At 41.2% G+C, this 25,223-nt stretch overlaps 8 protein-coding genes across 8 annotated transcripts; 7 read left to right on the top strand and 1 right to left on the bottom strand.

Annotated features, from left to right (window-relative positions):
• Window positions 1-163: 163 nt before the first annotated feature.
• Window positions 164-715, top strand: Bfra_010190 (uncharacterized protein; the record flags this gene model as incomplete). Its single annotated transcript, XM_037340523.1, is given in 2 exon segments — window positions 164-554; window positions 573-715. 2 exon segments carry the CDS (start codon window positions 164-166, stop codon window positions 713-715), a joined length of 534 nt encoding a protein of 177 aa, XP_037188991.1.
• A 969-nt stretch (window positions 716-1,684) lies between these two features.
• On the top strand, window positions 1,685-4,118 carry Bfra_010189 (putative msc1 protein). Its single transcript, XM_037340522.1, has 6 exons — window positions 1,685-1,854; window positions 2,039-2,359; window positions 2,414-2,584; window positions 2,642-2,839; window positions 2,890-3,633; window positions 3,685-4,118. The coding sequence occupies exons 1-6, from the start codon at window positions 1,776-1,778 to the stop codon at window positions 3,900-3,902; spliced, it is 1,731 nt and encodes a 576-aa protein (XP_037188990.1). The 5' UTR covers window positions 1,685-1,775; the 3' UTR covers window positions 3,903-4,118.
• Window positions 4,119-4,855: 737 nt separating this feature from the next.
• On the top strand, window positions 4,856-7,735 carry Bfra_010188 (putative kelch repeat protein; the record flags this gene model as incomplete). The annotated part of the gene is made up of 5 exons (XM_037340521.1): window positions 4,856-5,477; window positions 5,535-5,612; window positions 5,662-6,018; window positions 6,097-6,374; window positions 6,425-7,735. The coding sequence occupies 5 exons, from the start codon at window positions 4,856-4,858 to the stop codon at window positions 7,733-7,735; spliced, it is 2,646 nt and encodes an 881-aa protein (XP_037188989.1).
• A 3,701-nt stretch (window positions 7,736-11,436) lies between these two features.
• Bfra_010187 (uncharacterized protein) lies at window positions 11,437-12,179 on the bottom strand (the record flags this gene model as incomplete). The annotated part of the gene is made up of 2 exons (XM_037340520.1): window positions 11,437-11,997; window positions 12,057-12,179. The coding sequence occupies 2 exons, from the start codon at window positions 12,177-12,179 to the stop codon at window positions 11,437-11,439; spliced, it is 684 nt and encodes a 227-aa protein (XP_037188988.1).
• Window positions 12,180-15,149: 2,970 nt separating this feature from the next.
• Window positions 15,150-16,487, top strand: Bfra_010186 (uncharacterized protein; the record flags this gene model as incomplete). The annotated part of the gene is made up of 2 exons (XM_037340519.1): window positions 15,150-15,550; window positions 15,608-16,487. 2 exons carry the CDS (start codon window positions 15,150-15,152, stop codon window positions 16,485-16,487), a joined length of 1,281 nt encoding a protein of 426 aa, XP_037188987.1.
• A 2,528-nt stretch (window positions 16,488-19,015) lies between these two features.
• On the top strand, window positions 19,016-19,855 carry Bfra_010185 (putative gpi-anchored protein; the record flags this gene model as incomplete). Its single annotated transcript, XM_037340518.1, has 1 exon — window positions 19,016-19,855. One exon carries the CDS (start codon window positions 19,016-19,018, stop codon window positions 19,853-19,855), a length of 840 nt encoding a protein of 279 aa, XP_037188986.1.
• An 828-nt stretch (window positions 19,856-20,683) lies between these two features.
• Window positions 20,684-21,877, top strand: Bfra_010184 (putative haloacetate dehalogenase protein; the record flags this gene model as incomplete). The annotated part of the gene is made up of 2 exons (XM_037340517.1): window positions 20,684-21,000; window positions 21,242-21,877. The coding sequence occupies exons 1-2, from the start codon at window positions 20,734-20,736 to the stop codon at window positions 21,875-21,877; spliced, it is 903 nt and encodes a 300-aa protein (XP_037188985.1). The 5' UTR covers window positions 20,684-20,733.
• A 1,059-nt stretch (window positions 21,878-22,936) lies between these two features.
• Window positions 22,937-24,634, top strand: Bfra_010183 (uncharacterized protein; the record flags this gene model as incomplete). The annotated part of the gene is made up of 3 exons (XM_037340516.1): window positions 22,937-23,126; window positions 23,183-23,473; window positions 23,955-24,634. The coding sequence occupies 3 exons, from the start codon at window positions 22,937-22,939 to the stop codon at window positions 24,632-24,634; spliced, it is 1,161 nt and encodes a 386-aa protein (XP_037188984.1).
• Window positions 24,635-25,223: the final 589 nt, after the last annotated feature.

Raw genomic sequence — 25,223 nt, 5'->3', positions numbered from 1 at the left:
AAACTCAATTCGTCACTATTGTACAGATCGGAATGTAATATGGTCCATTGTTTACAGGTAGGTGATCTTTCTTTCTAAAAATATTTCTCATTCATTGTTCATTCACAAAGTAAACACTTCAACCGTTTTATTGTACCCAACCATTCAATCTACTATACTCATCATGCCTTCCATTCGATGCCTCCATTCTGCTAGCCGTACAATGGCCTCTATCCGAACCATTCAATGCCGACAGCCGGCTTCCATTCGAGCCTTTTCTTCTACACCACTCCGAGCTGCGACTCAGGGGTATGGAGATGGAAAGGGCCACCCAATGGCCGAGAATCCTCAAGATCAAGGTGCCTCAAACAACACAAAGCATAATGCAGAACACCCTGGTCCTGAGCCAGTATCTGAGGGACAAGGAACCGGTGCCGGCCCAACAAAAGGCGGTTCTGGTTCTGGTGGTCCAAAATCTCCTGAAGATGCATCGGCACAATCTGGAGGATCAAGATCGAGGGAAGCAAAGGAGACTGGATCCAGCCCTACAGGTGGTTCTATCAAGGAGAACGGAGGTAAGAATAAGAACCCAGAGGAGAAGAGTGTCAAAGGAGCTTCACCCAAGATTCATTCTGAAGACGAGCCGGGAGTGAAGAGTTCGAGCAAACAAGCTGAGGTTGAGAAGCATAACAGGGAGTTCAGAAAGGGACATGACAGAGGTGCACAGAAGGTCTAAGGATTAGATTGATAGGAGCTTTGATGTGGTGAGTTTATGAAATTGATCAAAGTTCATGTTTTGAAGCTAATGGATAATTTGTTGATAGGTCATGTAGGAGCAAATAAGAGGTTAATGCTATGTTATGTTTGGCGAAGATATTTTCCTTTCAAGATTCTGTATAAATATTATTTCAAACCCAATTTCAATCTTATGTATTTCCCACGTCAGACAGGAACATCACATTCCGCAATATGGATGTACTTGTACTCGCTCAAAGCTTGCTTTGGCTACCTACCGAAACTTTGAGAAGCTTAGTAGATGATAATCGGTGCTTGAAGTCATTATCAGCATTCAATTGATATGATTTCCCTTCTTGGTCCGATTACTCTTTTCGTTCTTCACGGTTCATTCAGACCTCACTTCAGATTTCACTTCAGACTTCACTTCAGACTTCACTTCAGACTTCACTTCGCACGCACGTAATCTTACAGCTCTCATCCATAGCTACCCCACATTATTAGAGATGGCGAATATACATCTTGGTCCGTGCATCCCTTCTGGGCGTTTTCAAGCCACATCTCTCGCACATCACCCTGGCATGACAATTATGACAATATGACATCAACGTCAACAAAACAGTTGGATTCCCAGTGAAGATGAGAGGAGAAACGCGTCAAAACGATTGGTATCCTACTAAAATTCCCATCTTTTCCAACTTTTCCATTAGAGGAAAATCTAGATTTTTCCACGACTTTCTAATGAAATGAACCAATTACCTTGGAAGAAAATTCCTTAGCTTCTCTTTGTTGATTCTCACACATAAATTCATTGGTTGCATAGAAAAGCTACGTCACTTGTTCTTGCTTTTGCGGAAGCTTTGCTCCAGCCACATAGGTATTGTGTGCAACGTCAACAACATAACTTCTTCTGCTACCATCAATCCTTCTCCTCTTCTAAAATTTCAAGACCATACCACGAATTGCTTGTGAAGTTTTTCATTTTCTTTTGCAACGATACCCAGAACTCTGAAGCTCAAGATACGAAGAGTAAGAAGGAATAGTAGAACTCATCACACAGGATGAAGTTCTTTACAAAGCTGTTGGTGTTGGGTTTGGCAGCAGAAGTTACAGTAGCTAGTAGCTGGTTCAGTAAGGCTGGTATGTTACCCTTTTCATCCATTCTGTTTGATATCATCATCATTTTGCCACATTTCGTGTTTTTGAACCTCCGGACGGTATCAAATCATTGACTTAGGCAATGGATGGGCTTGCACACATCACTTCCCATGTCTATTTCGCCCCATGCTTACTTACTGCCTTTACTAATACATCATCTTTCTAGTCTACAACAAGTGGCATGAAACCGAACTCGAGAGATGGCTTTCCGATAACAATGTTCCATACCCAACTCCTGCCGATCGTAAGGATTTGGAAAACTTGGTGAAGGAGAACTGGCAAACAAAGGTTGCCTCGCCATATAATGATTGGGACACGAAACAGCTCAACTCTTATTTGAAACAGAAGGGTGTTGAGACTAAGAACACTGCTGAGGCCAATAAGGATGGCTTGATCTCTCAAGTCAAGGCTTACTGGTACGAGGCGGAAGACAAAGCAGAGGATGCTTGGTCAAGTGTTAGAGATTGGGTTTTTGATAGCTGGACTGGTAAGTTTGCCAATGGCTAAAGATGCCTTCGAGCATTTACTAATATCCTCACAGATTCTCAACTTTTGGCATTTGCTGATTACCATCACATTCCCGTTCCACACCCAAGGAAGAGAGATTCTCTTCTTCAAAAGATTCGTTCCAACTATGACACCATTGCCAAGAAGGCAGGCGAGACTGCTGCCTACCCCGGTAACTGGCTTTATGAAACCTGGTCTGAGTCCGGTACGTTATTAAGATGGCAATACTGATGTATCTTTACACAAACTGATATTTTCACAGATCTCAAGGAATTCCTCGATACCCATGGCATCCCAGCACCTCAACCATCCACTCGTGACAAGCTGATTGCTAGTGTACGCCGTAATGCCCGTGTTGCCAGCCTTAAAACTGCGGATGTTCAAGCCTCTGCCTCTGCTTCAGCTTCTGCTGCTACCGAGACATTGAGCGAGCAGCTTCTCAGTGCCTGGTCTGATTCTCGTAAGTTTGTTGTTATCTTCTCCAATGACCAACCAACTAACAAGGTACAGAAATTAAGGAATGGGCCGACAAGAATGGTATTAAGGTTCCTCAAGGAAGCAAGAGAAATGAATTATTGGCTATCGCTCGTAAGCACAAGGCTCAACTTGTAGGAGATACTGCTGCAGCTTCTGCTAAGAGCGCTGCAAGCAAGGCAAGCTCTTCTGGAGTATCTGCTTTCGGTGCTGCCACTAGCTCTGCCGGAAATCAATTTGCTAAGGCTACTGATGATGCTCAACTAAAGGCTGAAGATGCTTTCAATGCTGCTATTGGATCATGGAGCGAATCCCGCCTCAAGGCTTATCTTGATGCCAGAGGTGTCCCAGTTCCATCATCTGGAAAGAAAGACGATATCATTGCTGCCGTCCGTTTACACAAGCACAAGGCTGCTACAGGGTGGTCTGCTTGGACCTTTGACACCTGGACTTTGGACAACTTGAAGGCTTACCTAGCTTCATCTGGTGATGCTGCCGCTAAGAAGGCAGCGGAGAAGTCTGGAGCTACCCGTGACGAACTTGTTCGCGCTGCACAAGATTCTTATGCTCAGGCATCCAAATCCAGTGGTGTTGCATATGCTAGTGTCACATCTTATCTCACTCAACAAACTGATGCTGCCAAGGATGCCACATTCGAGACTTGGTCTGATTCCGACTTGAAGGCTTATCTTGATAGCTATGGTGTCCCTGTTCCACAAGGAAGCACTAAGAACGAACTTGTTGCTTTCGTCCGCAACCAAGCCAACTACTTCAAATATGGTAAGAAATTTTGTCATTCCTTGAATCTGATTGACCGCTAACGATACTCAGGCACCACTACACCACAAGGTACTCTTTGGGCTAAACTCTCTAACGGTGCACAATGGGTTATTAACCAACTCTCTATTGGCGCTGCCTCCGGTAAACAACAAGCTTCTTACCAAGGCGAGAAGGCTGCCGATGCTGTCAAAGAGGGAGCTACCTATGCTACCAATCGTGCCGGTGAAGCAGCACAAAAGGCTGGTCATGCTATCAAGGAGGAGTTGTAAACCTATCAATGGGTTATTATGACTCAACTTGCAGCGCAGAAGGCTGTAAATTGTACCACCACATCATTAGGCGTCTAATATCTCGAATCGAAAGCGAATTAACGGATCTCTTTAAGTTGGTGGGCGTGAATTTTCCTATGGATTAGGATAGGGGGGGTTGGATGGTTACATGATCAATGAGCGCAATGAAAAAATTAATTTTCTATTTTTTAGCCGTAGGATGAATGAATTGATAATATTGATGATTGATATCTCTGATTAATGAATGACCTATTGATTGTGAACGGCAGGATTGTTATATATCCTCAGATATTCAATAACTATGATATGGGAAAGGTGTAGTAGTGGTCAATGAGGAACTTCCTTTTTAGGCTTATCTGAGTTTATCGGCCCCTTCATTTATGAATTTATCCCCTAGTGCTAGGACGTTTCAATCGTTGTCAGACAGAACCTGCTTTTTTCTCTCCAAATGCCATACACAGTCACCAATCAATATTGAATATCACTATCGAAACCCCTGTGGATTCACCATCTTTATACCACATTTATAGGGTACATTTGCAGGGGCTACCTAACTGATTAGTAGCTGAAAAGCCTGAAAGCTCCCACGCGTTAAGTATGATGTAAGAATCACAGTGAAGTCGAGGAAGTTGGATGATTATCATATGCAGGTATTGTATAGTAAGATATTGGTCTGTTTGGATATTTAGAGAGTTATTATTCGGTATACATCAATTTCCCCAACTCTACTTCTCGATGAGAGGAAGGCTTTTTATGATACATATCAATTGTGTTTTGCATGTTTTATGATTTGATTGAGATTGATTGACCATTTCTTGCTCACATCTTTTGGGCCTTGAATTCATATACAAATCGCGATTCTGAGTACAGTCCTACGTGTTTACGGAGATTCAAGATTTCTAGGGATCTGGTGACAGGAGGAACGAACGAAGATGGGTGGTTTTACAATTGATCGGTCGAAGACGATACATGTACCCTTTCGCGGTCCTGCTGTCCCGACAAATGTGGCAAATCAATTGCGCGAATGCGAAAAGGCGAATGGATTTACTGGGAAGAAGACCAGGACGGTCAGAAAGTCAAGGTTTAGAGAAGAGGGATTGGATGATGAGGTGATTGAAAGAGTGGATGTTGGGAGTCTGGGAGGGGAATTCGCAACTGTAGGGACCGATTTGAGGACAAGAAGTACGTGGAATGGAACATCGACCAACATACCGACTTCGCCAGTTTCAGGAGAAAAGAGAGGAAGAAAAGAACCACATGATGAGTCGAGGGCAGCAAAGATTGGGAAGAGCGGCAGACCCACCATTTCGACTTCGAATACACCCCCTACACCATTCTCTACGATGCCGAGAGTTGCACTACTTGCATTTCTGATTGCGGTGGTTGTGCCTGCATTTGGGTACACTGGGAGGCAGAACAGTAACTCGAATGTTATGAAGGGGAATGGTGCGGATGCGGGCATTATAAGGGACTCGGAATTTGTGGATAACGGGAGTATGATCGAGGGAAGGGCTGACAGTCCTACTTCGATTTGCACAAGATGGAGTCATATGAGTATGTTTTTGCTTGTTCGCTTGGATTGGTGGATATAACTAATCGAGAACATCTCAGCTGCGAATGTCAATGGAACACTATACATATATGGAGGAGAAGCGACCACAAAGAGTGGGCAAACTACGGATACTTGGAGTAAGGGCTTCAATCAAAGTAGTTGGACATGGTATTAATTCTTCTACAGACAACGACTTCGTAACATTAGATCTCACAAAATCATGGCAAATTTCATCACCAGTTCTATCCGGTCTACCACAACCATCAGGCCCACCTGCAGTAGCAATGGGCTCTCTCTGGCATACACATGATTCGTTGTTTCTATATGGAGGTGAATTCTCGGACAGTCCACAAACTTCTCCTGCGGCAGTAGCAACATGGAAATATGATATTTCATCGGCGACCTGGACGGAGTTTTCAAATCCACAAACATCGGCGGGGAATGGTTCAGACACTGCACCGGCGAATGTTCAGCGTGCGGCGGAGGGTGCGGGGCTGAGTGTTCCAGAGTTGGGTAGAAGTTGGTATTTTGGGGGGCATTTGGGTAAGCATCATGTTTCCCTCGGTTGCTAGGTGGGTATGGACAATCAACGAGCAACTAACTAACATTGGGTGTGCACAGATATGTACACGACGCCTGGGTGGTCAAACCAAATTGCCAGAATATATTTGAAGAGTCTTCTAGAATTCACTCATCCTGGATATACAAATACTGGAGTAACTTCATTGGGAACTACGAGTGGAGCTGGTTCCGGTGGAGTGTACAGAAATATTACACAAGGTGGCTTGCAAGATGAGGCTGGTTTTACAGAAAGAGCTGATGGTGTTTTGGTATATATTCCTGGCTGGGGAGTAGATGGAATGCTGCTTGGACTGGCAGGTGGCACTAATGAGACATTTGTAAGTCATGAAATCCCAGTCATGATGTTAAGAGAACTAACATACACAAGACCGAGATGAATATTATCGACGTATATGATATCGCAAATAGTACTTGGTACAAGCAGGCTACCTCCGGTGTAACTCCTCCCATTCGTGTTGATCCTTGCGCTGTCGTTGCTGCTGCACCCGACGGTAGCAGTTTTAACGTTTATTTGTATGGAGGACAAAATCTGATTCCATATGGTAACCAAACTCAATATTCCGATATGTGGATTTTAACCATTCCATCCTTCACTTGGATCCAAGTCGATATGAAAGACCAGTCTCAATCGTTACCCCCAGCTCGAGCAGGCCATACGTGTAATCTTTGGGACGGGCAGATGGTAGTTGTTGGCGGCTACGTCGGTCAGGATATCTCGTGTGATAGTCCTGGTGTATATGTCTTCAATACATCGTCACTTCAATGGACCAATTCCTTTACAGCTCTCTCATCATCATCTTCTTCTTCTTCTTCAGACCAAGACTCCGATATCGTTAAAGGCTCGACAGGTTATACCGTTCCCGACATCGTACAATCTGTTATTGGCGGTTCAGGACTGGGAGGCGCGACAGCGACTATACCTGCAGCAGGATCAGCAACTGCCGGTCCCTTAGCAACGGGAAAACCACCTACGTTCACAGTAACACAATCCCCATCTACAATCACTTCTACTTCTACTTCTACTCCAACGTCATCTCCAGACTCAGACAAAAAAGGACCAAATAAAGCAGCTATTATCGCCGGTGTCATTGCAGCTGCATTAGCTTTTCTAGCTGGATATTTGGCATTTTGTACTTGGCTTTATAGGAGACAGTTGAACCTTTATAAAGATCATGTGGCGATGTCGCAGAGAACGGCTTTCGTGCCTGCCGGTAAAATGTTTAGGGGCTCGGGTGGATCAAGTCGAGAAGATAGAGCGATGATGCTGGGACCGTTTGGGACGGACATCAGTGGCGCAGGTGGGGTACAGACGCCTAGTGTCAGGTCTGAAGGGGGAGGTCTCTCGAGTTCGGGGAATGAAGGAAGTGGTAGCGGTAGTGGGAATGAGGATAGGGGAGGGGCAAGTGGGAGGGGGAGTGGAACGTATGTTTTTGGAGGCGGTATCATGCCGGGAGGAGCATCTTATCAGACCATTGATGAAGAAGATGAGGGGGTTGTAATGGGGGGGAACGAGAGTGTAAGAGCGGGATGGAGAGGTCATAGAAAGGGAATGGGGAGTGTAGGAAGCACGGGGAGTATCACTAGTAGTTTGGAGGATTTACTGGGGGATAGAGAACCGAGTTTCTTTAATGTGGTGATGAATCCGAGGAGGACGCTGAGGGTTGTTAATAGTGATTAGTGTCTGGATGTCATGAAGGGGGGGGACTAGTCTTCACTGATGGGCTGAATAAGGGGGAAAATACTGGGGGTAGATTGGTGTGGTTGGTGGGTGTTATGGGTAGATTTATGGATGGAAATATATGGTCCAGTTTTGGTTTGGTATGGTTTGGTTTGGCGTACATGTGTATACAATTGGATAAGGATTTTGTAATTGGGATCTGGATGGATGGATGGAAGGAAGGAAGGAAGGAAGGAAAGAAGAATACACGAATAGGATACCCATGTATAATGTTATTGACTTCAACGCTGTTTTATTGCTCATGAGTCATGGTGTGAAGAATGCTTAGCTGATGAAATTTTCTAGGTCAGACGTATTTGCGCGCTGTTCTTTTTGTTGTATTGTGATACAATCCAGGAGGAGTTCTGTGTTTGAGATGTGAAGGTTGGGGAAGGTGTATCAATTTCTGAGGTAGCTGTAGGATGAGAGACAGAGTGTTATTGGATGCAAGTGTCAACAAGAACGCTTTGTTACATATCTGATCCGAACGGCTTTGATGGCTGCGAGTCAATGATCTCTGGTAAGTATAGTTCAAAAGAACCCTTGATTCGTATCTGAATAGATTGGGTCCCGAACCAGCTCAGATGTAGATAGATGGGAGTTAGCTAGCTGGGTGAATATCAGCTCCAGCTGGTAGGGGTAGTACTGGTGTGGTGAGGAAACTCCAGTGTTGATATCTACTAGGCTTGGTTGTGTTGGAGGTCAGATGTGTATTTAATGGATTCTTGAGGATGCGGAGGATGCGGAGATTTGAGATGAGGGTATGTTTTGTTTGGGATGTAGATGTGAATGGGATGTAGATGTGAATGGGATGTAGATGTGAATGGGATGTAGATGTGAATGGGATGTAGATGTGAATGGGATGTAGATGTGAATGGGATGTAGATGTGAATGGGATGTAGATGTGAATGGGATGTAGATGTGAATGGGATGTGGATGTGGATATGGATTTATGGGATGTGAGTATGGAAAGCTTGGTAGACTATTGTATGGTATCGTATGTGATGTTGAAAGTGATAACTAAGCTCAATATTTTAATTGAAATTGTCGCGAGCGTTGTCAGTGAGGGTTTGGCTTCGATAGTTGATAGGATCTTAATTTCTGTCTGTAGTGATCGATGGTAGTGAGATTGTTGACTAGAGTTGCATCGGTAGAATGAGTCAATAGGAAGCCGTTTGGTAGTTAGTCTTGGTGGATAGGAGGCCGGGTTGTGTATGTCAGAAGAATCAGTAGTATCAGATGCGAAAGGTCAATATGTAATAAAATTATCTTGAGGTTTGGAGAGTATAGCTTCTTAAGAGAATTATTGTATATCTTGTTTATTTGGGTATGTATCAATCAGTAATACCCGGTAATAGCGATTATCAACTTCGGGTGTTTGCTTGTGGTTAATTTAGTGATCTTTGTTGATATATAGTCAAAGAAGGTAGAGTTCGTATATTGATGCCCATCGATATTGGATATGGTATTTGGCCTTAGATTATGCAATAACCATCACGTAGGAGTGAGAACTGTCTAACGATGCATTCCCTAGATCTATATCCCTTAATTCTATTGACTGGATTCCATGGCGGGTTCTCAATCTTTAGATGTGCAACAAAACGTTTGAATTTCCAAAATCTAGCCTATCAACTTGTAATCCGCTTGAGATGAGAGTATACATTAGTTAAATAGTGAACATAGTTAGTATACCATGGGGATTTATTGCACATCTATAACCATGGTACATAGGTACACTCAACACTAGCAGTGAATCGAGTAAAATCTAGACCTCAATCTAGACCCCCATCGCGTTTTGTTGCACATCTGATCAATCTTGAAATTGACGTAATCAAGTTTCTGAGACCAATAGAAGAGCGAGCGCAAACTTGCAGTTTAGCAGGAGCCAATAGATCATAAGCGTCAGAAATCAACTTTGGGAAAGCACGCTAGTGGGTGACTACACTTGATTCAATGGCAAGGTCGCTGTTGGATCCTCAAGGCCAGGGACAACGTTCAGGATGGAGTCTGATTGAATCTGCTTGATGGAGATGGCTATTGGAGCTTCACAACTTCCATTGATCCCGATGAACCCATCACAACGGATATTTCACCTTTATCAAAACTCAGATGTGCAACAAAATCTTCATGCTGGAATTCTGATCTATTAAAAAGCATGCTATTTGAGACGAGAATAGCTATGAGTGAATACACTGCAAACATAAAAGTTTTGTTGCATATCTGACGCGTATTGGTTTGCGTGTGAGTGAAAAGCTAGCAATTAAGTTAGAGCTAGCAATGAAACTCCTAATGGACTAGCAATAAGCTAGCATATATATTTTTTGAGATGTGCAACAAAACCTCTGTGCTGAAATTCTGATCCATTGTAATCGCTCTTACCTGAGACGAAAGTATCCATTAGTGAATACGTTGTGGAATTAAAAAGTTTTGCTGCACATCTAATGCGTATTGGTTTTCGCGTGAGTGAAAAGCTAGCATTTATTTTGGGGCTAGCGATGAACTAATTAAGAGCTAGCAAGGAGCTAGCATATGTATGTTCTTGAGATGTGCAACAAAACTTGAGGAGATATGGGTTATTCACTACTTCGTCCAATGGAATCCGGTTTGGTAATTTTGGAAGGTTTGTTGTATGCCTGAAGTATGGGAAATTGTTTCGACAACGGCAACGTTCAGATACAGATGGATAAATGGGAATGCAATATTCGGGTTGAGGCCAACAGCAAAGTTCGGTTTCAGGACTGATGGATAGGTCCATCATAGCTTTGTCCTACCAGGAGGGAAAGTAAAGTTTAGTAAATTAGTTGTAATTAGGAACTTGATTGTACATCTCACCCGAACGTTAATGTTTAGACGCGGACTGGGTTTGAAAGCATAATCAAGGTCGACAAGAACGGCAACGTTGAGATTCAAATTAATACCGACGGGGTCGTCTGGCAAATAGCAACGTTAGTGATTATCTTCAGACTAGAACTGATATTTGGACCTGATCGACGGTGATCGGAACTCGAGAAAAGAATTTCAGATATGCAACAAAATTTCCGATTTTGGAATTGCAACTTTAACCGAGACCTCTCTCTTTTACACTGTGTGCATATCCTCTTCCCAACAGGGGAGAGCAGAGAGAACTGGAAATTGGAACAATTATCCGACTTACTCATATCACATCAACTAAAATAAGCAAGAACGAGGCCAGGATCTATCAAAATGAAGAGAGTCGTTATTATTATCTGCCCTTGAGCTACTGGTATGCTGAACACATACGTCAGTAACCAAACTTCTGAGGGTTCTTGTTTTTGGAAATCTGAATTCCTAAACACATTTGCTTGAAGACTGAAGAGAAGGGGAAAATCTGTTTCTAGTGATTTTTGTGTGTTGGCATTTTTAGATATTGTAGTCTAGAACTAGAGCGTTGCTAGTGTTGGTACTATTTCTTTAGGTTGTATAGCTTAGGATAATCTGGGGACACATCAGTATCAACGAGAAAGTAAGTTACAGGATGTTTTCCCTAGATTTCCTCACATGCTAATGGTTATAAAGACCGCTGAAAAAGAGCAAGCATCAGTTTTCATTTCAAAATATCAATATTATCAAAGAAGCGTAACATGTTAATATCTCGAGTTTAGAGACATAAAAGAGCCACATGTAATAAGACCCCTCTACAGCTAATCTTCAACAGGATTCCCACTATCATCTATCCGTCTCATCGGTAGACCTCTCCCCCTCAAAATAATCCCAGAGTTCACCAACATAGTCCTCAAATCCACTTGCAGCTTCTCACTTTCCTCGATATCCTCCTCACACCAAGCAACATTCTCCTGGACTCTAACAAAATGTTCCTGCCATACTCTCTCGTGGAAATAGTTCAAAAACGCCTGTCCATGCTCCAGGAGATCAGGATCTTCCTCATACCTCTCTATCAATTCCTCCAGCTCATGACGTCTCTCATACAACTCCATGATCTCCTTATTCTCAGGGATACACTTGATCATCGGTTGTTCCCGAAGTAACTTTATGAGAGGTTCAATATAACCTTCCACGAATTCCTCTTTATCGTTTCCGAAACGTCGCATTTGCTTTTCGATATCTGCTTCATTTTGTCGTATTTTGTTCTCGGCTCTGTATCCTTCAAGTAGTTCTCTGCAAGTACTGATTTCGGAATTTCTCTTGGCAATTCGTGATGGTATGCTCAGATAAGCTTTGAGGAGCTCACCATGCGCGTGAATCTAAAGGAAAAAAGGGTCAATAAGTTGTGATGGAAGTATTGGAATGGAAAAGTGCTTACGATACTATCATCAATACCACGGTTCTTTTTGCGGGGAGGCTCTGCTGATTCGTACAGTTCTTCCTGTTCCGCTTCTTCCAATTCCGGTGCTTCAGAACCAACGTCCGACGTGTCGAGCATCATTTTGTTTTCGTTCTCTTCGACGGATCTTCTTCCTGCGCTTCTGAGACTATCCACTCTGACCTTTATGTAATGGATGGGAAACGGTTGGAGTGGGGTTTTATACGAAAGCCTGTTGGGATGGAGATGTGAAAGGAAGATACCTGAAGGTGCTCAGGTAGTGGAGTTCGCAATTCACTGATAATATTGAAAGAGATTTGGTGAATGACAACGATCAATAATACAGCTCATAAAGACATGTGAAGATATAGTGGAAAGGACCTTTGATCATGCATTCATTTTGAGTGCTTCCTTGACCATTTTTAAGTACGTGGCTTTCACAGGAGTCTGGTTCTTCAAAGTAGCGCACATCGATGCCATTCAATTGATCTGGAGAACAGATATGGTCAATATAACTATGCTATCGGTTGGGCCTAACATATGAAACCTCTTATTGACTGACGAAGTGCAAGTCAACTACCGAACAACTTACCTATATCATCACGAAGTTGCTTTTTATTCAGCATTGTGGACCATCCTGACTTCATCTATATAATAGAAGGCGGGAGAAGAAGAAAGCCTTTCGAATGCTGGTACATAAGGGTGTCGTCTGAGCAACTCCCAATCCTATCGTCAACCTTGATTTCTGCGGCGCTGCGAGGGCGAGAGACTCCACTTCATTCCCCTTCTTCTACCGCGTTTACTCCCAACTTAAAAAGATGCGCAAGAAAGCCTCACCTTCCTCAATGTTCCACTATGTAGTGGTTGATATAAATTACGAGTTTATCTTCGAGTATGTTCTCTAGCTTTTTGAACAGTATTTGCCAAAAGATGATCTCATAGCGTTAGTAGCTTTACTTTCCTTTATTTTTCATCTTCGAGGTAGATTGGTATTTAAACTTAATCTTCTTCTTCCTTTTTCATCCCTCATTCTTTCATCGAGAAGCTTAACTTCTATTACTAACCAACTAAGATGACGCTTATTCCAAGATTTTCTTAAGTTTTCTTTTTGAAGAATTCCTTCAAGCAATCTAAGTACTTAATCGTCATTTGAGGTCGGATCTTCTCCTTAAAACCTAATTCATGGAAATGTAACAATTGTCACGATCACATACTAAAGTATATCATAGAGGTCAAATAATTAGAATAAGAAAGCTGAAAAGGAAAGAGATCCTTAAGGGATCTCTTTATCTCTTATATAATTAACAATCGCCTTAGTTCAAGCTAGCCTTGAACTAAGGTTGTGATGAGTCATCGCCATATCACGTGATATTCGTCACAATAATTCATATAATCATAATAAGCCCTTTATAATAAATATATAACATTTCGATTAATATCTTCAATAATAAAGAAAGTAGTAAGAAAAAGAAAGATAATAAGAAAGATAAGGAAAATAATAATAATAGTTGTACGCTAAGACTAGCACACCTGCGTACATAGATATATATATAGCCTCTCTGTAGTATAAATGAGAACTTCGTCCTTCTTTCATACTATTCTCTTATCAAATAGTAAAAAGAATCTAAATTTCTAGAAATAAAAAATAAAGAAAAAGATAAAAGAATAAACTTAAGAGTAAATCGTTTTTTAAAAGAAAGTAATATAATTATTGATATCACCATGGGGATAGTGAAGTTAATGTAGTACTATGATTTATACTATTATAATATTACTTGAGGTTTTAAGAGCTAGGGCTACGAAACGTATATACTATAGTGCCGAGGCACTAGCGCAAGCGCTAGTGCGGTCACATGATCACTGTCCCGATAATATTAATCTAATCTTAGACCTAAATTAATTAATTATTTACTTCATCTAATAAATTAAATCTCGTTTTATTCTTAATTCCTTCCTATTCCTTTCTAAGCTTATAAAAGTCTTTTATAGATTTATTCTTTTGTATAATAGTTTATTATTCTCTAGTATTAATAATTAATTTATCTTATTATTATTATAGAAACTATTATGCTTTGTATTATAAAAACCCCGTTTTCTAAATAACTTTGATATTAATTTCAATTTTAGAAAGGAAATTAGATTTTTATGTTATTTATATAATAGAATATTGTATATTAAATTTTTAAAAATTATATTAATAAATAAAGGAAGTATATAGTTATATGTATAAATTTTATATATAAAATAAGATAGACTATATACTAATAAACTACGTTATATATACTATACTTCATATTAATTAACAATTAATTTATTATGTTTTTTCTTATGTCTTTCAATTACAAATTCAATATAACTATAACTTATATTTGATTACAAATTATCTTTAGGGATACCGTTAGTTTTTAGGGGGGGAGTAATAAAACTAACAATCGTCTTAAGCACAAAGCTCTATATAATAATGAAATCCTGTTCCCTATATAGATCTTCTTGCTCTACGGGATCCTATATCTCCAGGCTCCTGGCTCCTTGGATCCTAAGCTTCAAAAGCTTCAATGTTCAATCACATGATGCTCATCACATGCTTTAATGTTACTCTTCGTAAAAAATTTATTATAACAATCAAACCTTTACAACAAATTCTGAAATCAAAATAATCATTATTTATTAAAAGCTGAATATCTTAAAAACTCCCTCAATTTTGATGTGTTTTTACTGTCGTATTTCATACAGTCAGACCGGAAATTTTTGGTTCCCCTACTTCAATATCGAACCAATCTAATAAAAATAAGAAAGATCAAAACAAATACTAATAATGAAAATTTCCGTTTGCTGTAGCCTGCATAGCATCTGTTAACATCTTATATTTAGATCTTTTGAAGACTCAACCTTGCGATTCGGCTAGTTTCAACAAGGGTCCTAGTGATTATCGAATTATGGCGCTTAAGGAGTTCGTGCTATTGGTGCCTTCGATCAACCAACCCTCAAAGCGTCTACAGTAAGCACAGCGCGTTTTCCCCATCTTTAAGCATTTAAAATCAAGAACTTCCCCAAGTGATTTCATATAACTATGTGAATCTGTTCCTCTTGAATATGGACCCTTTGAGTATCAGCACCTCAGTGTTGACTGTAATAGCAGCCACGATTACAACGATAAAGACGCTCAATGAGACTGTGGGACGATACAAGGGTCGTGACAAAACGTTGGCTAGACTTCAAGGGGGCCTCAATGATCTTATCAGCATTCTAGAATCGCTGAAAAATGCGGCTACCGATGATGCTCCAATCTTGGCACTTTTGAAAGGCCCTGTAAGTCGGTGCGCTCAGGTATCCCGTGAATTCGAAGCCGCTATGAAGAAATTCGATACCAAGTCAAAATTAGGGTTAAAAGATTGGGCAAAGATGGAGTTTATGAGAGGGGACATCAATGAGTTTATTGATACTCTAGCAGACTACAAATCAACAATTACGATTGGCTTGGGGACCGTCAATATGTAAGCTTTGCTATATAATTGCACTTGTTGTTGGTATCTTACTAACTAATCTTTAAGGCATACATCTAGACTTACTCAGCAGGTATTTGAGGAGTATGGTGAGATGGTCAAGGATACAGCCTACAACCTTGAGATACGTCTTCAGCGAATTGATGAGAAAATGGCGGTTCTGAATTCTTGCCATCCAACTCTACTAGAAGATCCAAGCATCGATCTTCAAGACGAGAAAGCTGTAACAGTACAGTGTCTTCGGATTTGTGAACGCGCAACATCTTACATCCAGTCCTTACAGGATGAGCAGCCTACACTGCAGAGGGAAGCACCAGGAAAGAATGCCGGAGATATCTTACGTCAGTTCGAAGCACAGCTTTTAACACAAAAAACACTCACCGAAAATCGCGATAAGCTGGCTGAGACAATTTGTCGTTTACAAGAGCATCTTAACTCTGTGACATTCAATCGTGACAACGACCATAAAAAAGACACTTTACAGCTAAAGGAAGAAATCGAATTTTCAAAGCAATGTTTAGAGGTATGCAAAGAGGCTACCAATCAAGTATCAGCCCAAAAAATACACGTCATTGGGGAGGTTGTTGCAGATGGTGATTGTGATCAAGTGGTTGTGACGGCCATTGCAGATCTCTTTCATGTCGGAGTAGTGAAAGCAAAGGGCAGGTCTATGCAAATGGTTGGCTCAATGCCGGCTGACACTCTCCGAGAGATGTCTAAAGATCGTTATAGCAGCCGCTTTGGTGCTCCTGATGGGAAGCTTGCAATTGCGCAATCTCTTGCAACCTCAAAAACAAACTCTTCTATTATGCAAACCGGTCAGAATGGGGAAGAAGCGGATTTAGCATCTGCAAGAAGAATGTACAATAAACCATCTTCTAATGAAATCAGAAAACGAAGGGCTGAGGGTGAAGATGGCATGAAGTAGACTAACTTCATGAATTGAAAGCACAATTGGCCAAATTCGACTGATTAAGTCAGATTGTGCAGTGCATACCGAAGAAAAAGGTTCTGCTGCTAGGACGTATAATTGTGGCGATTCGTCACCAGAGTGCCACGTGACCATTATTAGTGTATATAGTTCAGAGCTCTTACATTTCTGTTTCTATTCTTTCTTCCTTTCTTAGCTTTAGATCTTAGGGTAGAATTGAATCCTCCTATAACAGTCCTTCGTATCTAGATCAAATGAGCCATAAAGTATACTGGCACCGAAGGGAATGAGGAAGCCGATTACATAGCAAATGAGGAAACGACTATGAACCTGGGCAAAGGGATATGTGGTGCTCTGCTCAGGAGAACTACAAATTGGGGTTCCAAGATATCCTTAGAATCTATAACCACAGAGCGAAGACGTTCGTAGCCTGAAGTGCTCTTTATATAAGCATTGTGCACGTGACCATAGCACGTGAGATATACGCACGCGTTCCGTCGAGCCTCGTACGAAGACCGGTAGTAACACAACCGTCCCTTTTAAAGGGTCGCCCTTGATTCTTTCCCAGGGGTTATACTCTCTAATCAATAAAAAGGCTTTAGTATCATACAGTCGGGCGTAAACAAGGAAAGTTTTGCTCTACAAGTTTGCTTTTTTGTACAACAAAGCATTCTTTAGGCGTCGTCACGCGTCGATTGTACAAAACAAACGAAATATAGAAACAGCTCTTCGAACCCACTTCTCTCTCTTCTTCTTTCAACGCATTCTTTTCAAACTTAGTCGCAATATCGGATCGACTTCTTCGCAGTGCAAAAAACAAAGCACTCCTACGAAGTCCACTCGCAAGAATGTGAACAAGCAGCAGCTTGCTGAGGCTTGTAACAAGGCATATAAACTTGTATCATGGTATACTAAGAGGCTAAGCTTATATCAGAATAACTTCATGATGGATCTATTGTATACAGATTGCTATATGAAAAGCGATTGTTTGAGATATATTATTCATTTATTCATTTGTTTCTAATATCTAATATCTAATATCTAATATCTAATATCTAATATCTAATATCTAATATCTAATATCTAATATCTAATATCTAATATCTAATATCTAATATCTAATATCTAATATCTAATATCTAATATCTAATATCTAATATCTAATATCTAATATATAATCTCTTTAAAGATATTCTAAATATACTAAAAACGGGCTTATAGAGTATAGATACTTTTATTATTTGTAATAATCTACTAATGTTTCTTTCTAAAAATTCTAGATTGCTTTTCAATTATGCTTTAAATTGATTAATTTAATGTTACGGGAGCTGCCTCTAGAGTCACATGGAAGTGGCTAGAGATCTCTCAAAGTAATTTAGATTAGACTTCAAGTAGAAATTCAATATAATTATAACTGGTTGTAATTCTTGTAATTATAGTAATAAAACTAATAATTATTTTTGAATACAAAGCTCTATATTATAATAAGAATTATTCCTTTATATAGATCTTTATTCTTTATTATCCTATTAATTTTATTTATTAGAAATAATAAAAGTAATAAAATTCTATTAATAATAAACCTTAAATCTAAGGATTACTAGCTTAGCCTATAGTAAATCTATAGTTTATAATTCTATAAAGGAAAAGAATAATTAGGATTTATAATATTAATACAAAAAAAATAAGACATAAGAAACTAAATATATTCTCTACTACTGAATCCTAGCAGAATAACTCTAGAGCGCTAGGGGGTATACTAATTTTGCTAAAATTTATAAGTTTTATTTTTGTTATTAATATTGATTATATTATCGAAATCATTTTGAAAAATATAAAAGATTCAAATAATAAAAGAATTTTTAAAATAAGGTGTAGGAAATAAGGTGGCTGGGATTAATCTTGCTCAAGTATATAGTGAGTAATGGCCTCAACTCTTATCTGATGTAATAAAAGTTATTGTGGCTAAGTATAAAATTGGACCCTTGATACCCGACTGACTGTAAACTTGAATGAAATCGAATTTTGCCCAAGGCGGTGAAGTTCTCCAACCCACCCAGCCACTCGAATTAAGGTTAAACACCTCTAATCCTAGCCTCACCGAATACTATCCCCGTGGAAACGGTCCATATCTGCAAATAATTATGTATTTGGTACCTGAATGCAACAGCTGGCGCACTCGGTGAGAAGATATTGTGATTTCATCATCGTTTGATACGTATATTTAACTCTTGAAGTCAATGAAATCTTCAGTTGTATGAACATACTTTCCATTGAATCACTATTCCAAGAACTGAGTATCCAGATATCTATCGCGCAATATAAGGTTAATTTTGGCTACATTTGGCGGGGATTTCAATAAAATAGGTGGTTGGGCAACGAACCTTGGAATAATATAACAGGTAAATTTCTTTTTCCATTCCTCGGACGATTTTGATCTTCTTCTTCTCTTTACACATTCCTAATATTCATACTAATCATTTAAGTTAATCTAGACCTCTATCTCCATACGTTAACGATCCAAAATGCGTTATCATTCTTCATTCCTCGCTTTTTCCCTCCTCACCTCAACCACAGCTCTCCAAATCCCATCATTGCTTTCACCGCCGGAACCTTTCTATGCACCACTTTCTCTCGACCTTGATATTTCCTCAGAACCATCCATAATATCAAATGAAACTATTTTCCCAGATACTTCACCAGCTTCCTCAAAACCTAAACCCGAACTCCGCAAACGCGATGGAAACTGCCCCAGCAATTACAACTCCTGTTCTACTTTGAGAGATTCATATGGCGGTGCTTGTTGTCCTGCAGCCGCAGTATGTTCAACAGATGCTTCTCATAATATAGCTTGTTGTGCAGTTGGCGCATCATGTACTGGTACTATCGCAGTCGCAACTGCAACGAGTCCAGCATCAGTTTCTGCGACTGCAACGGGAACATTCGTCCCAAACGCTTATTTTCCATTCCCTATCTTACCTACTAGCTATGTCAACTCTGCAGCATGTGCTAGCGCGACGGATTCTTGTGCCAAGAATTATGCGCTATGTACTGTTGATCTCGAGGGAGGAATGGGCGCGGGAATCACAATCTCGGCTGCAAATGGCGGTGTTACTGTGGCTGCAAGCACCATCAGTGGGGGATGGCTGCCAGCAGCTAGTGCAGCAAGCGTCTGTCAGAGTTTGAGTAGTGTCGCTTGTGACGCTGTTGAAAGCGCTGGATGTGCGCAATTCGGTACGGGAGCCGCAACTGCTACCTTCGTCATTGGGACTAATGGAGTGGGCGCAATGATTCCAAGACCAACTATGATGAATTGCCTGCCATATGCGGCTGCTGCGGCTGGAGTTATGGGATTGGTGATTTGAGGTGAAAGCGGACAGATTGGAATTTTATGAGAGTCCATTTGGAATTTGAAGCGGAAATTACGATATGCTTCCTATCTTGATAAGGGAGCGATATCCAATTGGCACGGCGGAAGGTTATGCAATAAATGTTACGATATAATGTCTGGCTGGGTATGGTGGGATGACTTTTAAGATGAGAGGGTGGTATTATCTACATAGGACGAAAGGGTTAGCAAGTTGGGGAAAGGAGGCGCGTGTGAAAAGCTTGATAAGCGGATACCTATCTCGAGCGATTGAGCATAGTTTTGGAGTTTGACGATTAATGAATATGGATGAGGATTTCTGATGTGAATTGATATGAGGGCAGTCGGTGGGAATATCATTACAAGTATCGTACCTAGATAAACATCAATGTGTACAATTTATGAACATACAAGAGAACAATGGTTTTCTTCGAAGCATATTCGTGAGGGATGCACGAATCTAAAGTTCTAGGACGGATTTAGCTTTGACTGGGAGTTTTAGTATTATCTGCATGCTCGTATATAGAAAATACAATCCGATAGATGTACATACCTAGGTACTAATCAACAACCTATCGCGATCTGCCGTTTAGGGAATTCATACACTATCCGGACGTCTAACCTTTCTACCCCCACCATGACTACCCCGCATTCGTCATAATCTAACCTTATATTTTACAAATCACCTCGCAATTCGGTATCACCATACCAATCGCTTTTTCCAAATACTGTTCTAGTCCCACTCTCGTTCTAATTCATATTCTAATTCTTATTATCATTCCCATTCTCATTGCTATATACATTAGAGTCTTAACATCCAACATAGAATTCCTTTCAATTCCTTCATTCCAACTTCTACCACACCACCACCCAATCATGACACCCGCCACCTTCTACCCAAACTTCACCTCCCAATCCATCTCCACGAGCTCCGATATCTCAATCCACACCCTCACAGGACCCAAAAATGGTCCTCCTCTTCTTCTCGTTCATGGTTTCCCACAAACACATCATATATGGCATTTAGTTACGCCGCATTTGGTTGATCATTTTTCACTTGTGTTGGCGGATTTGAGGGGGTATGGGCAGAGTTCTAAGCCGAAAGGTAGTGAAGAACACAAGGAATATAGTAAGAGTACTATGGTATGTGTTTGTGTTTTGTTTATGTTTTCATGGTGTGTTACGGGTGTTTGTGTCTGTATGTTCTTTTGTGGAATTCAAAATGGGTGGTAGATTACCAGAATTGTTGAGTTAGTTGATCACGATTCCAGAAATAATAAGATGTGAAAGGGGTGAAGGATGGTCAAATCAATTAGCGATTCCAGAAATTCTTTCTAAACTACACAATTCACACACTCTAAAAAAACTCACTAACATCCTCTAGGGTTCCGATCTTCTAAGCGTAATGAAGCATCTCGGCTATCCCCAATTCTCAATCCTAGCCCATGACCGCGGCGCTCGCGTCGCTCATCAACTCGCCATCAATCACCCAGAAGCCGTGACAAAGCTTATGCTTCTAGATATTCTCCCCACTCTAACCATGTACGAATTAGGAAAACACACCTGGTATCAAAAATACTGGCACTGGCCCTTCCTCTCGCAACCTTCTCCCTTCCCCGAACAAGCAATTCTCGGGAACCCCAACCTTTTCTCCGAGAAATTTATGGGGAAAGGTGGAGTGGGTAAAGGATTTGTTATGGATGCGGAAACTAGAGAGGTGTATGACGGATTGCTGAGAGATGAAGAGGGTGTACATGGTATGTGTGAGGATTATAGGGCTGGGGCGTCAATCGATCTTGAAGAGCAGAGGAGAGATAGGAAAGAGGGGAAGAAGGTTCAATGTGATGTTTTTGTGGTTTGGGGTGAGAAGGGTGCGTGTGGAAGTGAGTTTGGGGATGTGGTAGGGCTTTGGAAAGAGGTTTGTGGGGGGAAGGTAGAGGGGGTGGCGGTGGATGGGGGACATTATGTTCCGGAGGAATGTCCGGAGGAGTTGGTGAAGTTGGTTAAAAATTGGTTTTGAGGGATGGGTTATAGGAGATGGGCTATTGTGGATGAGGGTTCGGCGGTGATATCACCATGGTAGTTCCTCGATGCTATGATATTGACAATCAAAATAAGAAAGTCAATATCTATGCCACATTCTGGTATAAAAGCAACCTTTTCCCCCAACGTCTCACAACCTTCGAGACAAACAGTAAAAGAATTGACGAACTGATAAGGGAATAAAAACATAACGACCACTTGGGGATAATACATATAGTAGTATGATATTCAATTCATGCTACTTTCAATCCTGTTAAGTACTAAACCCACTCAATTGCTCAAATGCTGTAATTTTCAAAACACTAGCTCTATTGAAGTGTGACGAGCCACCAGAGAGCCGATTATTAAGTCGCGATCCTTATGTAACAATTAGGCTTTGTACCACTCGATATAACATGGTTTATCACCAGGTCGCCAAGGTCATTGAATCGCTATTAGTTTTTATACACAAAAAATGTCTATATACAACTGTGCACTTTCTTTATATATTGATATATATATTTTTTGTGTATAAAAACAAATAGCGATTCGGTGATAATAGCAATCTGGTAATAAACTATGTTATATATTATCTGCCCTTGAAACTAGCAATCTGCACTAAAAGGTTAAATTTTATCACTATTTGTCCCAAAAAGATACCATAGATTCCTTGAAATCTCCATCGTAAAATGGTTTATTTCCTATCTCTACCTTCCGAGCTCAATTCAAACCCTACACAGATCTGATTAGCCTAACAAGCAAATAAGCAGTCCCCACACCACGACATTGAATCGGTTCAAAAGTGCTGGGAATCGTACGTAGCACATCAAGTGTCAAGGGTAAAGATTTACTCACATTTGGGCAGCTGATAATATGCGAATACCGTCATGATCGGCAAAGGTATAATCAACTACTTGAATTATTCGCTGCATTAATATCACTACACACATACACATAGTTACAGAGGTTCCGATAGCATCTCAGTGGTATATTTTAAGGCTCCCCGAGCCGTCCTCGCCTCCCATCTCAGCTCTTTAGCATCTTATAAGATAAGACAATGAACCCGCCGCTGCTCTCACGCAACAGGGATTCTAATACAGCGACTGAAGCTCCCCTTTGCGCGATATGTTCCGCACAGCTGACCTTGGATGAGGCCAATTCCGGTGGTGCCCTGAAGAACGAAGATGGCGTATCGGTGCTATACTTCCCACATGCAGACTCACTCAGGTCCAGTGAGGACTGGAGTGGTGAGATTAAGGATTCTGTCAGCATTTGGAGGGGGGACTTGTTTATGAGCGAACAGTGACGCTGCCTAATCTGCCGGAACTCTCCGATTCCTTTGCATGCAAGTTCTGTCTTGCGCTGAAAAGATCGCTGCTAGATCGCTACGGTGACTACCTCTGGTGGAAAGAACCCTCTCCGCCTCTAAAAATCGAGGGGAGATATCAATGGTACTCGCCTCCAGAGACGCGGAGAACGGATAAGGGACCACATTTCCGACTAAGTGCGTTGGCTATAACTTACAGCCACCCCGAAATGGAAAACACTTATGGTCAAAAAGTACCGGATAAGTTTCCAGTCATGGCAGAACCTGGTTAGTCGAAGTTTACTCTGAGTCCTCGTGGTTACGCTTCGTTGCTTACTTGTGCTTTCAGTCCTCGCTTTCGAAGGAGGTCGTCGGGCCATACTGTATTCATCTATTTAAAATGTCGTACGAAACACCCTCTGAAACCGACCTGTCCAATTCTATCTGGACAAGCCGAGGCTGGGTTTGGCAAGAGCAGATCATGGCCCAGAGGCTTCTTATAGTTGGTGAAAAGATGGTACATCTGAAATGCCACGGTTGCATCTATTCTGAGGATGGAACTGTGAGTGAAGTGTTCGAGAGCTATATCCTCAGGGCATCGAGATTTCAGATTACAGATACCTTGCTTGGTGATTGAGAGGAGTGGATGAATGATCTCAGCAGCAGGAAGTCCACTTTTCCCAGCGACAAACTAGCCTCTGTATCCGGTCTCGCCCTTGCATTCGAAAGAGTATTGACTACGCGAGGCCGCCCCCGGAGTATCTTGCAGGACACTGGCAGGATGAAAGGTTTCATGGCAGTTTGCAATGGACTATTGTGCCAGAGATCAAAGCTTCCTTCCGCAACATGATCAAGGGTCTACATGACCCTGAAAAATACTGCGCGCCGTCATGGAGCTGGGCGTCAAGGAATCAAGGCCGGCTTATCATGCTGCCCATTGGGACCGAACTGAATGGAACAGAGGCGGACTTCGAGTTCGTATCAAACAATCTGGTTGCTGCGAAGTCAAACGTCCGAGTTAGAACGAGACCAGGCTCGTCTATCACGCTCCGGGGAAGGGTCCGCCCCTTCGCTTATCCTCCAACTGAGAGCACTAAGCGCTATGATAGACTCGGATATATACCCCGCTCTGCGGAGTGGGAAGTTTCTGTTCCGGGAGGTAGGATTTATCATTACCTGGGTTGGAACCCCTTGCTGGACGATACCTCATGGGAGGAACTCAGGCCATCTCTGCGGCTTTTCCTTTTGACCAATGTCGGTATGGGGCTCGTATTGTTATCAGAATTAAAATACGAGCCTGGGTTTCGGCGAGTGGGCGTGTTCCTATTCGTGTCCTCGAACAAATGCATGAATGGTGCAAATTGGTTTCCACATTACTTTATGTCCGATAACTTGAGATTTGACTTTCTTCAAACTGGCTGGAACGTGGAAGATGTGGTCCTTTACTAAAATTTTCGCTGAAGTTCAGATCTCATTGTTAAAGACTTCCAATGTTAGTGCTTGAGGCTGAAATGAGTGTTCTGTTAGACTCAGTCTGCCCCAGCAAAGGGAACTGCTGGTATGAGAGGGGTACAGTTGACGTAGCACCTACGATGGTAGGTCCTAATTGTCAATTTTGTATTCTGTCTAAAGAGCTAGTTATGTACAGGAAGCGGCAGTCCTTATATAAGGGCTGCTGTAAGAGCTAGTCTCTTTCGCATTCGCTTGATTGTATACTACAAAAGTCATTGAATGAGGTCAATTCATTTATATCTACATAGGAACACTGAGTCAGGGAGAATCAGTCAGATCAATACTAAGCAGGACTAATTTGACTAATCATAAGTACGAAGATCTATATGGCCAAGATCTTAAGACATTCATCAAATTTTGTTACTGTCGGGATAGGCATCATGTAGCCGTGCTAGCGTATGCACTTGCACCTCAACATCACAACATGTAGGTTTCAAAGTCTTAGCTTTTAGACTCTCAGCAATTCTCAGCAATGTTATAACAGTGTGAGCAGTTGCATAGGTAGTTGCAAGAATTTTACATTTGT

Source organism: Botrytis fragariae (assembly GCF_013461495.1).
Source record: "Botrytis fragariae strain BVB16 chromosome Unknown tig00000186, whole genome shotgun sequence".
Lineage (NCBI taxonomy): Eukaryota > Fungi > Ascomycota > Leotiomycetes > Helotiales > Sclerotiniaceae > Botrytis > Botrytis fragariae.
This window is presented reverse-complemented; position numbering and strand designations above follow the sequence as displayed.

Excerpts from the sequence above, each read along its gene's own strand:
- Bfra_010189 (XM_037340522.1), top strand. The coding sequence starts at position 1,776 with ATGAAGTTCTTTACAAAGCTGTTGGTGTTGGGTTTGGCAGCAGAAGTT. Across the intron at positions 2,360-2,413 it reads GGTTTTTGATAGCTGGACTG|ATTCTCAACTTTTGGCATTT; the intron begins GTAAGTTTGCCA and ends ATATCCTCACAG. Across the intron at positions 2,840-2,889 it reads CAGTGCCTGGTCTGATTCTC|AAATTAAGGAATGGGCCGAC; the intron begins GTAAGTTTGTTG and ends AACAAGGTACAG.